General features: G+C 44.1%; 1 protein-coding gene across 1 annotated transcript; it reads right to left on the bottom strand.

Moving 5' to 3' along the window:
* Positions 1-3,100: 3,100 nt before the first annotated feature.
* Positions 3,101-9,557, bottom strand: Theg (Testicular haploid expressed gene). Its single transcript, XM_070672211.1, has 7 exons — positions 9,413-9,557; positions 8,809-8,912; positions 8,643-8,735; positions 8,184-8,327; positions 7,051-7,180; positions 6,674-6,893; positions 3,101-3,548 (listed from the first exon to the last, which is right to left on the bottom strand). Exons 1-7 carry the CDS (start codon positions 9,524-9,526, stop codon positions 3,352-3,354), a joined length of 1,002 nt encoding a protein of 333 aa, XP_070528312.1. The 5' UTR covers positions 9,527-9,557; the 3' UTR covers positions 3,101-3,351.
* Between the last annotated feature and the right edge of the window lie 5,128 nt (positions 9,558-14,685).

Here is a 14,685-nt window from a genome sequence, read left to right as displayed (position 1 = left end):
GCTTCTCAAACCTCGCGAAAATAACGGCCGTAAATCTTTTCTCCGAATAGTGCCGCGACGTATAATTCCGCCGATTTTAACGCGAATCAATTAAATTCAATCGCAAGCGTAACAATAAATTAATATATTAAGCAACGGTAAAATTAAAAGGTATTACGGCGCGAGATAAGTATCGCTTTCGGATAAATGCGCGAAACGTAATTATAAAAACAAATCGTCCTTGCGTGAGAATTCCGCGCAGACGGTATACCCCTTCGGATTCAACCGCGACGAGATTAAGCGATCGAAAATAATTTAAATACTTACGTAACCTAATTTGAGAAGCACTGAATTAGATGACCGCGAGTAGCTGCCTCGCATAGTTTCGGGTTGCCGAACGCACTCTCGCCCTGATAAGGGGATGCAGATTTGCGGAGGGCGCGGGAAAGGGCGAGAGGGGGTCGCCGCGCGATTCTGGTCGGACGGTGACAGCCGGGGCGTAGGAGTGTCGGGACGTGAATGGAATTGCGAGCGAATCGGCCGCATATTCCTGCCGTTTACATTTATATTCCGCACGAGCTGTGTGCGGCGACCAGGGGGAGGGAAGGGGAAGGGGAGGCGGTCGATCCGTCGTAAGCCGACCGCGGAGTGTATTTGCGAAGGTTCTTCCGTCCATTTCTCCGCCCGCCGCATCCCTTTCGCCGCCGCTGAAACGCTCCCTGTGTCTTGTCGCGATTCAACCGCCGACAAAACCGCGCCGTCGTCCGAAGCGAATCGTTTTAACCCTCATCGGATCCATTTTTCATACGCCCGTTTTGCCGTCTCTATTGACTGACGCGGTCCGGATTTCACCAGATCAAACGGCGGTGGGAGGAGGGAGGGGTACCAGGCGAAGGCTGGCGAACGGCCGGATAGGGAGGAGGTGGAGAGGATATCGGTTGGCCTTTGAAATAAAATTTGCTTCCGGACAAAGTTAGAATTTTTAGTGCGAGTCTATACCCATGCATTAAAGCTGGCCGTTCGATCCTTTGATTCTCTTTGCCCCGCGATAGGGTTTGTTATCAATCGCTTTTCGCGTGATGAAAGGCTCTGCCAAGAAAGTGTGTGTACCGTACGTGCATGCGCGCGCGTGTGTGGGCGCGCGGGTGTAACTTTTTTCTTTTTTTTTTTTTTTTTTCCAGAGTATAACAAATTTGCCAGACCGGTTCAATTTATAGCAGAATACGCCGGTGTGTCTTTTCACCGCGGTAAATTTCAATGACGGGGACCCCTCCACCGATAAATTCGACAAATTTGTAGTCACGATTTAACGGAAATTCCACAGCAGCTCGTTATCCGTCGTCGCTGCTCGCCGTCTAATTTTCGATATTAAATATATCCGTGACTTGATTGCGCGATTGAATTTGCAGGCTGATTGAAAAACGTAATGTGAAAATTTCATGCCTTAATGGTAGCGGAGCTCAGTGTGTATTAACAATTAGGTAAATGTCAATGGCGTTCAATTAATCACCTCGGTAGATGGGCGTATGATCGTTCGCTATTAAAGCGCGACCGATTGAATTCGCGCGATACGCAGTTTCCTATAAACTGAAATATAAATGCTAGATGAGGGAGGAGGAAATAACACGCCGCGTGTGTGGGCAATAACAGTAACTAAAACCGGCTGGTTTTAGTATAGCTTATCATGAACGGGCGCTGTTTGTATATACCGCCGATCAAAATTCGCTTAGCGTTGCGTTCGCGCGAGTCCAAGCGAAATACACAACGAGAGCGGGGTATCGATCATCGATTAAAGGCCAGTCGGAAACGCGTTATTTTACTTACGTTGCCGTGACCATTCGCTTCTTACACCGCCATTAGTCCACCCAGCGGAGGACGTTAATTAAGAAAGTGTCGGGGCGTAACGGCGAAGAAAAATGCTTGTGACTAGGAATTCAAAGGCCATCCCGTACCCCTTTAACTTCTCGACGGAGGTAAAGGCGCGTACGACGTACCTTTAATTAAGCAATTTCGCAACGTCGAATGCTAATGTCTCTATCATTTAGGGCGGCGAAGGAACGTAAAACGGGCATGACAGCGAAAATAAAATGCGGGACGAGGGGAGAAGGAGGAGGGGAAGACGAAGGGAGAAAAGGGGTAAAACCACACGAAGGATAGAAGCTCCCTCGAGGGAATTACGATTAATTCCGCGTTATTAATAATTATCCGGATTGCGCTACTTTCGTTTGAATAACTGATCAGCATTCGTATGAATCGCAACGAGCTATGCATGGCGTATTGTCGAAATAATGCAACGTCAATTTGGATACGACTAATTATCACGGATCATTAAATGCGTATTACGGATTACACCACGGTAAATTTATTATTCGACTTTTTCATATATTATTTATCGCGCCCCATGCACGGGGGATTTCCGAGCATCTCTGCTGCCGCGCTGTGCCACGGGAATATGCTTTTCCGCCGTCTATAAACGTCTCTTTAATATCCCCGAGCGCTAAGGGCGTGTGTCGTCGTTCTCGCGAATACCGCCCGGAAAATAAGAAGGTACCGAGAACAAGGTACTTTTACCTCTCCTTCCCCTCCAAGTCCAGCGCGGCAAGTCCTCGCCCTACGAGGAATATATCACGGTGCATGGAATGTCTTTACGAAGTTACACGACAAGCGGAATGGCCGTAGCGACGTTACGAAACGCTAATCCGTTCCCAAGGGCGAGTAGATTGCCCGAGCTGGCACTGCCCTAATTTATGAACGTCGACGGGCGCGCGGTTACGTTTCGCGCTTTTACCGGCGCTAACGCTCGCATAATGCAGCGCGACAGGTCCTGCTTTTTGATATATCGCGTGTACAATATCGCGGGACGAATCGTGGGCGTTTGCGAAATAATGTGTATCCCGATGTATAATATCCGCACGTATGCACCGCCCGTGAAATGTATCGCCCTACGTGGAAGCGCGCTAATAACGAGGTGCGTACCGATTATCTCGCGCGCAGGATTATCATTCTGGTAATATTCGACGCGACCCCCTAAGCCGGGTACAACCGGAATTCCATTAAACGAATATGCGCGGGTATTCGGGACACCGTGGTATTCAAGCTATTAGATTTTCCGCTACGAATAATCGACATTATTATTTCTTTTTTTTTTTTTTTTCCTTTCCAAACGCATTTATTATTTACAATTACAATGCACATATTTCGCGAGATTATTACGAGCTCGCGTCATTGTTTCGTCATTTGCGAGAGATTACGTGAGTGCAGAAACTACGGTAAATATTGTGAATTTTTAACGAGCGCATTCCATACCTCGCGGAAATTAACGCAAATCTCGTTGAGGGACGCATCGCTCCGCCGTGCACTTATTAGCATCTTTTATCTTCTAAGCGCAGTTTTCAGTCTTTTGAACACGGGCTTCGGATATTTCTTCGGCTTAGCGAGTTTTTTAAGACGCCTGGAACATCTCGCCTTTAACGCCACCGGCGACACGGTGAAGGCATTCTCTCGGAGATCCGTTTCTCTACCAGGCGGACGCTGGGCCGGCTTCGCCAAAGCGATTATTCTCTCGGAAGCTACGGCATTAAACGTTATACCGTACGCTGTATGGTTTCAATCCTATCCATTAACATCGGTTTTCCGCCGGCTTATTCTTATCAACGGGCTTAAGGGCGCGAAGCAAGACTAACTACGCCACCCAACGAAACAAATTATTTCGCCCGGCTTTCTAACCGGCGATCGTAATCTCCCTCGAATTCCATTTTGCATGCAAACCACAACCCGTATGATATTCGTTTGATTAGTTGGCTGGCGGGTTCGTTACAGGACTATGCGCATAACGACAGAGTGGATTAAATTTCTAAACACGCCGCGTGCGTTTATGCCGCTGACAATTAACTCAATTGCAATTATGTATGTTCATAAATAAATAAATTTCTAACGAGGCAAAAGGCACAGGAGGAAGAGAGAAAGGGAGTGTCGCCCGCATTGATATTATCTCGAAAAATATAATATACGTTCCGAAACGTATTTCGCGTAATACATTCTGAACCATTTTTCCCGGCTAGAGGGAGCCCGTCTGTCAAAATTGAGATAATACAATCTAGCCGTGTAAAAAATTCCACTGAAAATATTAACCGCGGCTAAAAATTTGTTTAATATTTGATATTTTAATCTTCTCTCGCCTCCGCGCGAGAAGTAAAATGTATATTTTGATTTACGTCTTTTACTTTATAGAACGCAGCAGAGCGCGCGTGAGATATATTGTAAAAGTTGCGCGCGATCGTTCCGCTATGCTCCCGTATCTCGTATTTTATTACAGACGGATTTCAATGGGGGGAAAGGGGGAAAAAAGACGTTGCGCGCCGTCGCTGAATCGTCGCGCGCGATTATACGGGAAAATTAAAACCGGGGGACCGGGCTCGGCTCCCCTCGCAACCGAGAGGGTTGTGTAACGTTCGTGGCGCGCCTCCTTCCCATTATCGCCGAAGAACTCGATGCACTTGCACGTTTTGTATCAAGCAACGTCTCGCGCGCGAAATTAAATTCCACGCCGGCGACGAAGGACGTCGGTGACGCTTGACGGCAACCCGAAGAGAAACTTGAGGAGGCATCCTCCTTAGGAATATGTCGAGCTGAGAAAGTTAGACGCGACGGACGAAGTGCAAAACGATAGTCGAGCGATTCTAAAGGAATATGGAGAGAAAGAGAGAGAGAGAGAAAAAGAGAGAGAAAGAGAGAGTTCTTATTACCACTGGTTCATCATTGGCACATAAATTTTTTTTAATTAATTAAAACTGCTAACGTTTCCGTCGCACCTTTACGTAACGACGCTTTTGACGGCTCAAAGGAAAATTAATCTACTGTCTCAAGGCCGGCTATCGATCGATAGCGGAAGACGCCGTTTAATCAGACGGCCCAGTAGCCACATAACAGACCGTGATATAGATACTCGACGTACACGAAATCGCGAATTTAAAGAGCCGAATTGTGTAGACGGTACGGTGCGAATAGACGTAACTGATGGTTGTATTTTCTCTTTCGTATTTCTCGAGGTACGAAATAAAACAACCAAAAAAAAAAAAAAAAAAAAAAAAAATAACGCAAACAAATAAATAAATAACGATAACAAATATACAATGTAGAAATAACAAAAGAATTTCATGTAAAAGTTCCAATGAGAAGACAGGTAGAAAAAAAAAAAAAAATATCGATATAAATAAAAACTAGTAGGTAAATAAAATGTGTAACAAAATGCAATAGATACGCATAGATGCGTACGGAAAACGCGCCCACGTGAACATGCATAAATAATGTAAACGCGTTACTGAACGAGAAGTAATATCGGCCAGACATAGAGCAATGACGTTTCAAGCAACGTTTTAATGAAATAATTACAATAGCGGTGAGAGGGTCGCTAACATTGCGGTATGAAATAACGCTGCGGGCAGGCTAATGTGCAATGAGCAGTACGGTAAGCATAGCGTGGCATTGCTGGCAGATCGGCAACAAAACACGTTTCGTACGCCGCGGGCTTAATGTGTAGATCGTGTCCCGTTTATCTCTCCTCTGTCCATATCAAACGCTACAAAATCGTTACCGCGCAGTTATGGTTGAACGGAAAGATAACGCGAACTCTGCATTATATCACGAATTCAGTGATATCCGAAACTAATAGCGGGAACACGCGACGATCGATTACCCGGGTATGTACGCTAAACGCGGGAAATTCTATTTAATTCCACAAATTTTTACCGAGTCTCTGTCCAATTAACGATCCCAAGTAAAAAAAAAAAAAAAAAAGGGATAAAAAAAAGAGCTTTCGCTCGTCAACGATGTCAAAACCGTAATCCACCCGAGATTTATTTTTCATCGATGTACGCCGAAAAGTGAACGCTTGTTGCGACTGTTAACAATACATAAACTACTTCTATTTTTTTTTTATTTCCGCAATATGTGTAGCACCAATGTAAAGTCCCGATGTTACCGCGTAAGCTATTGAACAGTCGCAACCGCCGACGAGCAAATCCGTCGTCTTTCTCGGGGGCGGCGGGTGGGTGTGAAGCCGACGAAATCACGGATCTGCTACGTAGGATGTCCCAGAATCACCGAGATGCGGCACTACCTCCGTTAGAAACGGTACGAAATTAAATACGGAACAAACCCGAGAAAATAACCGTTAACTTTAATAATGAAATTTCTGTCCGTCCAAAGAGTTATTGATATAAAAAAGAGCAATTGTTTCTTTTTTTTTTCTTTTCATTTCTTTTCTTTTTTTTTTACACTATAAGAACAAAGACTTATTCTTTAGTTAATTTCAACATGAGCGTAATGGTATTTTAATTCAGCGCGATTCTCGACAGCTCAAGTATTCTCGTAACAATTTATATTTAAAAATTCCTAACAAATAACATGACTTCTCTCATAAAACGCTCATCGAGGAAAATCTGACGGAGTTTCCGTTGAATCTCGAAGGGAAGATGTCCTCCGGGACACCCCACGTATGAGCTTACTTACGTCCAATAACGTGTAATAGTATTGGTGCAAGGAACCGATATATGTAGGCAACAAACGAGAACGTTGCCTCGTACGGATCGATGGCGACCGATTCCTCCGCGTTATCGAGCGGAGAAATCGACGCGGGGGATCGTAATGACAAAACGAATGATAGTAATTGTAATGGCGAGATACGTTACGCTACCAGTGGCTTTCATCGCGGCAGGCGAAACAGCGCCTGGTATTTTCAACAGGATTTTCGGCTGTTTATTCGGGATTGCGAGCTTCTCGATTCGCTTGGTGATGCGATAGGTGAGCGCGTGCGGCTGCACCTCGAACAGATTTCTCGACGTAGGCTCCTGTTGGATCTTAGGTAACGCTAAGAAATACATTCGTTCTACGTTGATTGGCCTCCACTTTTTCCTCTGAAAATATCGTAGCAAAAAACGCGATCGAGTAATCGAGCGAACCAAGCAATCTTCGTTTTCGAAATTCGCGACGCGTTTCAACTTTTTTTTTTTTTAATTTTTTTTTTTATCTAGATCGATTAATATTGATTTATGAGAAAACGGAAGCTACGGCGCTTACGGGTTTCCTTCTTTTGGGTCTCGCGACGACTTTCGGCGCAGCCAGTCTTTCCAGGACCCGCATGTGCCTCTGCCAGTCTTCCGGTTTTGTAAGAGCTCTGTGCAGCTTCGCCATTCGTTTCCTCCTGGACACGAGAGCGGGTCGTTTTATCACGGAAATTTCGGTTTAAGGACCGCTTTACCGCGGAAAAATCTCCCGGAGATTGATTAACGTTCCGCCAGTGGGTTAAGAAAAGAAGACTTGCGTCATTAACGTAATCTATCAGTCAGGTCAATATAAATACGAAAATAAAATTGAAATAAATCTGGCTGTCAATTCTGTTTTTTTTTTCCCTTCAACAATTAAATTAATTCGGAGACGTTAAAAACGGTAAAATTATTTTTATTGCGATTTTATAGATTGTTCGCCAACAGCGAGCAATTAGAAAATCCCGGAAAGTTGCAAAATGTGACGGTAATTACAGCGGATTGTGGCGGAGTATTCCGTATATCGCAGTTTATCGCGGGGAACTATCAAATTGATGCTCTGATTGTAACCTGATCAATGATTGGTAACCATTGCAATAAATGCCCCGGCTAAACTCAATCTCTCAAATTTCATTGCGGGCTATTAATAATTACTTCCGGTGCAATATCAGATGAACCTTTCGTTAATTAAACGTAGAATTTGCATTCAGTTTCAGAGCGATCAATATAGAGAGAGGGTTTATAAGCTTACGTTTTGTTACTTGCCCTCCCAATATTGTTACGGAATCAAGCTAATTATTTAACAGTTAATTAATATCGTAAATGTCCATTGATACAGCTAAATCGTTTAGTTCCTGCAGTAATTTATGTTCGGAATTTCCCTCTCACCGAACACACCCAGCATTCCCGAGACCCGAGAGGCGTGAAGCAAAAAAGGGGAAGAAAAGAAAACGGGTAACGACGAAAATTCGATAGAACTCTGTTTAGCTTTGCAATTTATGCAATTAAACAGCCATGATGTTTTCCGCACCTTTCACGTTTATCGTCGTAGGTAGCTTACTCGTGCGAATATAAGGGAGAGATTGTGTTGCACGGGGATGCGCGTGTCGCTCGCAGGACGGAAAAAAAGTGACGCGAGGATGGGAAATGTATCGGCCTTACTTTTTCCTAGCTTCTCGTTCTTGACGCGCGTTGCAGAATACGCGATACCGCTGGTACCGCGACTTTCGAACCTTCACCAGCAGATCGCTCACGGTTGCCTTCATGTTTTTGGTAGCTGCCAATTTCATCGTCTCCAGCAGACGTCTAGCGTTTAAGGTATATCGCTTTTAAGTCACCGTACATATATCATCGATCAAGTCTTAGCTATCAATTTTCCTGACGCTATCAGAAGTAGCGGGGTGGCGTTAAAATCGCGAAGATAATTCGCATATTTTTGATCTTTTAATAATTTCACCTAGCGAAAAGTATTTGCCGGAGTGGCACGCGGCGGGGAGGGCCCGTAAAATATCTTTACCGTCTTACGATTTTTCTCTATAATATAAGATTAATATAAGATTTATTTTTTAACTTAGGTTTCTTATCGAGACCGTCTTCGGTATCGAGGAAATGGATGTGCACCTTCTCTCGGGCAATGCTAGATCGACGATACGCCTGCTGCTCTTCGCCGCGAGCGTCCTGGGGTGAATGCGGGGGTAAGGGGGCGGCACCGCTCTGCGCGATAATAAATTTTCTAGAGGACTCGCGATAACCTGACGAGTACAAGAGCGGACGACTGTGCACTTACGCGGGATCGTATTTCTTGGTTACGAATTTCGGTTGCGCCATAACCCGGATGCGCCTCGAGGCGCGGCTCCTGAGAACCGCGCGCGGAACTGTAAAAGGACACGCCTGAAATATATATATATATACGTCGATATAAGTATCCGAGAAAAGACACAAAGGGCCCGTGCAAACGCCGCTCGAGCATCTGCTCCATCGATCGTTTTCAACTGAACGTTTTTCCGCGAGACGTACCGTCTCTTATAACGACCGTTTGATTTCACAGAAGATATCTCAACTCTTATTTAACGTCCTTAAATATTCGCACCAGGTGACGTCTCATCCGATACTTTTATTTAGTGAAATCTCAATTGCGAGTTTACTCAGATGGAGCACGCTGTTCTAGCATTAAGGACGCGATCTCGGTATCGTTAATGAAGTCCCGGAGCGGCGGATGAAGACCCGCGCGATACTATCGGATAGTGTAGGGTATTCCAATCTCTTCCGATACGTATTGCAGAAAATAATAGAATTACCTCGGGAGAGGTTTCTCCTATTTTTTTCTCCCCCTCCCCCGAAATAAACAATGGAATATTAAAGGAATTAACATGCAAATAGGCGTATAATACCGTAACCTTTGAATCGGCTCTGCGAAGTTTTCTCCAGTTGGGGCGCGCTAACTGCGCGATGTGTTCCTTGCGCGATAAATGAGCCAAAGCGTATTTAACTCTCTGCAAAGGCATCTTATCGCCGCTGCTTTTTTTTATCCTTGCGCTTCTCGTTACACCGTCGGATTATCCCGGCACTCTGTGGAGCGATGAGCAAGCGTTTCCGGTAAGCTTGAGTATTAAATTATACTTGCGCCGCTCTAACGATTCCCGTGAGGAAAAACAATGCATTTAACGGACCACCTCGTGGGAGAAATGTACCGAAAATTAGCTCGGCACACTTTCGCGGTTAACGCTGTAATTTTTTCGCCACCGTCGAGGCAAGCGGATATTCGAGGAGAAAATTTTTGCGGCGGTTAGACAGCGCGTGACAGGATTTGGGGAATAAACAAAATACGAGCGAATCGAACTCGAATTTTATCTTACAACGCAGCTTTCAAGAATGTCGGGATTCAAACGCGTGTCTTGCGGCAGCATACATTTTGTTTTTTTTTCTTCTTTTTTTTTTTCTAAAAGCGTTCCGCAAAATTCCATTCAAGATGAGAGCTGCGAGAGAGGAAGGAGAGAACGGGTCGCATCGAGAATAACGTGTATAACTACGTGACAATGTTCTAACTCGGCATGACATCGCAGTAAAATTTGTCGCATAAACGCGCCCACGCATTTGCATTCGCCGAATACCCGACAAACTCCAAATCACCGGAGAAATCTGCCGTAATAAAGTTCCGCCGGTGTGTATGACAAATTAACTGACGCGTCACTGATTTTCATGCGTGAAATATAGGATTTCGCGAAAAATATATGAGCGCTTTCCCGACGTGCAATTGAATGAAAAACCCATTCCCCCCCTTCGGTCCGCCGCTTAAAAATGCATGTGGGAAGATTGCAGAAACAAGGTCGGGTATTCATTACGTACTCTTAATGCACGACAGAGAGAGTTGAGAGGGTCGTATTTCACGAGCGGACGGCCGAAGAGCGAAAGGGAGATGTGTAATTTTCCGTCCCGTGCAAATCGAGATCTCGGCTCGTAATACGGATAAAAGTTTATCCAATGACGATCTTTTAGGGAATCTATTGGTTTTATTCGTATCGAATCGTCCAAGAGAACGCACGATCCATTCGATGATCTCTGTTATCTATTTCTTTCCTTTCCCCGCTCCTCTCTTTCTCTCTCCTCTGCCTTTCGGTTGCACTTTCGCCTCTGGCATCTTCTCTATAGCTATCCTAGTTTCGACTCGTTCCATCGTTTCCGTTTCCCTCCGGCTCCGAAACTGACCTCTCTCTCTCTATCTCTCTTCCTCTCTCTCTTTCTCTCTCTCCCTCTGTCAACCCCGCATGGGAAATCTCAAATACGAGTCTGTTTACCTGGCACTTGAAATCCCGGTGGGTATCGATGATAAGATTTCGCCCCCCGTCGCCCTTGCCCTATACCACTCTACCGCGTCACGTTTCCTGCGACCCTTCCTCTCGTCCCGTCCCTTTCATGGCACAATTCTCCGTTTAGATTATGCAATTTGTATCGCGCGTGTTAACTACCTTTGCGGTCCAACCATTGCGAGTGCAATAATAGTTCTCGCCGTATCAGGTCGCCGGGACTTCCCTCGAGAACAACGAATTCGTTCCGCGGAAACGTACGACGCGAATGATTGCGGAATGATTGATCCTCGTCATACATTATGTATTACGCGTTATTATTGGTTCAACAATTAAGGTATATCGGATTCGCGTTGCATCAAGGAAAACGTATATCACTGGATCACGGATCCCTCAATCTGCAAAAGTATTACGAAATATACCGAATATAAATATAGAACGTGCTTATTTATTCGACCTCCCTGAAATTCGGCGATGCTTCGAAATAATTTATACAAAACACAAATTTCTCTCGGAATAAATCAAGACGCGGGATACTATATAGAGCGATACACATTTCTCTTAGAAATAAATCGTAATGTTTTATGGCTGATGCGTTTTAACCAAGGTTTGTGCGCAAATTAATTTAACAGAGTGCAAGCGAAGTGAAAAACTCGGCATCAGAGACCACCCAAGCTGGCTTTATCGCAACGCTCGTGCAAAATGCAACGCACGTGTGTTAGGATATTCTCTTTAACGGTTTTAATATCTTTTGTGCTACATTTTTTTTTCTTTTACTTTTTTTTCAAACTTATTGAAATGCCACATTGTAACGAATTCTCTCTCTTTCTCTATCTTCGTCGGAACTTTGATTAGATGTTGCATGCGATGCGACGATAAGCGGGTTGCGTCGGTCTGGGCGGAAATACTGTTTTACAAAATCCAGTAGAGCTGAAATTTCGACTCCGGAAATATTCGTCCATGGTGCGGATGAAATTGGGATTTGTCGGATTTGTGGATGCTCCGCATTGCACTACGGCGTTACGGATATCCGGATTTTTCAATATAGCAGGTAATCTCAATCACGTTCTCCCTTTCCCTTCCCTACGCCGCTTCTCTCGCTCTCTCTCTCTCTTTCTCTCTCTCTTTTTTATAACATATCGTGACGGCCGTGTCGCAAACTGTATTAATTTGCTTGGGAATATTTGCCATCGTTGCCGCTCGAAATTTTATAATGGAACACACACCAATTTGGATATTCGCAACGCTTCATTTTTATTGTCATTTGACTTTTTCTCTTTATTACGTTCGTGCTGGAGAAATAATATACCCAATAGAGATTCTACAATTAAACCATTTGAGTGCCGACCGTTCCCTCTGTCTCTCAGTGATAGTGCTCGTCAATATTCAAATAGTTAACAACGTTCTCGCCGCTTTCTGCTCGATTGACAAGAAGCATATTGAAATAGCCGGAGGAGAAAAGCCTTTCGATTTTCGAGCGTTATCAATTCGATCATGATATCTTCTTGTAACGTGCACAAAAAATTTCCGACCGGGTGAAAACTAATCGAGAAAAGAAGTACCTTAACTATTCGCGCGGACAATTAATTTACTTCTCTATTCAAATTATCCATTCATCTTTAAAGCGGCGACCGTGACAATTATCGAGATACCGTATACATTGAAAGAAGAGCGTGAAAAGAGCACCCTGAACTTCTCTAGATTTCCCTTCCTTTCACCTCGCTTTCTTTTCTCCCTCTATCTCTCTCTATCTCTGTCCGTGCTAAACTCGATGGCCGAACTCGAAAAACTTAGTGGATGACCCCATTCGTCGTTGGGATCAGCGCGGAAGATACGACCGAGCGGAGAAAAGTTATCTCGCATCTACGATCGCGGGAATGGAGCGCGGAACGCGCGTTTTTCTCCCTTCTTCATTCCGGGATGTCGAATGGCATAATTTAGTCGCAATTGCCGTAGTTCATAGGATGGCTGAAATCGTCTGACTACGTTCGCGCGGAATCATATCGGCGCGCTGGGTGCACGTAGAACCGAGCTATTTTTATACGTACGTTACTTCATAGGAACAGCATAGCGAACCCTGCCCTTCCTCTCGACGCGGCATTAAGTAAAGTCATTTAGTTTCCGGTTTCGCTAGTGATACCTAAAATTTTTCTTCTTTCGATAGCGGCGCATTTTTATTATTATATTTTCTTTTTCTTTATACACATTTGCTTTTTTATTAAAAAAAAAAATTGACGTTTGTGCATGTGTGTGTTGTATAAATGCGTAACATTTTAAATTGCAAATTGAGATAAGTAAATTTGTAATGGAAACTAATAATTACGTAATATTTTCTATAAAATATCTGTTTATTATGTACCCGCCCTATTTTTCTTGCCAATGGCACGGGAAAAGGAAGCAATATAGATTTATCTTCAAGTAGCTTAGTGGTTGTATGATGTCTTAAGAGTATATGCTTCATAAACATTTCAGTTTGACTCATCGTTTTAAAAATTCCCTTTATCTCACCAAGAGATATATCAAATTTTTACATTTACTCTGACAAGTTAAATATTTTGGCTGCGAGCATATTCTATATTTCGCAATATGAAATTACACACTTAAAATAAATGAATTTTCTCTTCGATAAATAAAAAATATTTTTTATTCGTTTATCGATTAATTGCTCGAATAACGTTTTTTTCTTTTCTCTCTTTTTTTTCTTTTTCTTTTTTTTTTTTGGCAATATTCCGAACCGCGTAAAATTACTTATTGTACCATAAAATAATAAATATAATACATTAATGTTTTTATACGTATTTTACACGTGGCCCGTTATACTTAATCCGCGGTATCGTGCCGTAAATCACGAAAACACAGCTGTCGACTTACATCTCGCGGATCACTTTCCGTTAATTAACGCCGATAGATATAGAAAGTATCGATAATACCCTGTAGGCTAAGGCGGCGGCCCGGCAATTCTCAGGATAGTTGACGTAGAAGTTTAACGGTTATTGTTCCGAGCGTACCTTCTTACAGTACGTCCCGGATTGGCTCGAGACCCTTCGCGACCCTATCGGTGCGCCTAACGACCATTGAGTTTGAAGCGACGTGAAAGCTTGTTGTTCCGTAATACGATTTGATATCGTAGACTTTTTACTCTTTTTCCCCGAACCCGTTCTTCGGTTGGCGTTCAGTAAAAATCAATGCGCGAGGAACGTGTACCGTAAGCAGGAATGCCAGTTTAAATTTGCCAGCTTAATGGCCGGCTTGCTAACATAATAGTAAAAACAGTATCAGGTACGGGGCCGGCTAACGAACTAATAGCTTTGTGATCGCGTCACGCGATACGAGGCGCAGATCGCGGTTAACATCGATCACGATAAATATGCAAATCAGTCGTTTTAACGATCGGGACATCCGTTGAAATTCGGAGCGATATCGAACGCGGATGTTATACGTCCGTCCGATCTGCCGACGTAAGGCAACAACGTGTACACGTGCGTGTGTCGCGATTGCTTCGCGTATTAGTTTCCATCGAATGTTATTCGCTATTGCAACACGATATTCCCTCTCTCATCGCGTAACGTATTAAACTCGCGTGACGTCGAGCGATTATCACTGTCAGACGCGAACGTTATCCGACAATGAACGAAACTTCTGGGTAAAAGCGCGGCTGCATTAAAGTCAGGGACGTTACAGATCGCGGAAGCGAAATGATGGAGGATAAAGGGGAAACAGAAAAGAGAAAGAGAGAGACGTAGATATACGCAGCGGACAGTTTCGCAAACCCGAGCCGGATTCGCGGAAACGCGAGGTAAACGTACGGAGATAGCCGCCCGCCGGCTCCTGGCAAAAGTTCACGCGAAAATTTTCAGGCG

The sequence above is a fragment of the Cardiocondyla obscurior genome, linkage group LG25, assembly GCF_019399895.1.
Source record: "Cardiocondyla obscurior isolate alpha-2009 linkage group LG25, Cobs3.1, whole genome shotgun sequence".
Taxonomy (NCBI): Eukaryota; Metazoa; Arthropoda; class Insecta; order Hymenoptera; family Formicidae; genus Cardiocondyla; species Cardiocondyla obscurior.
This window is presented reverse-complemented; position numbering and strand designations above follow the sequence as displayed.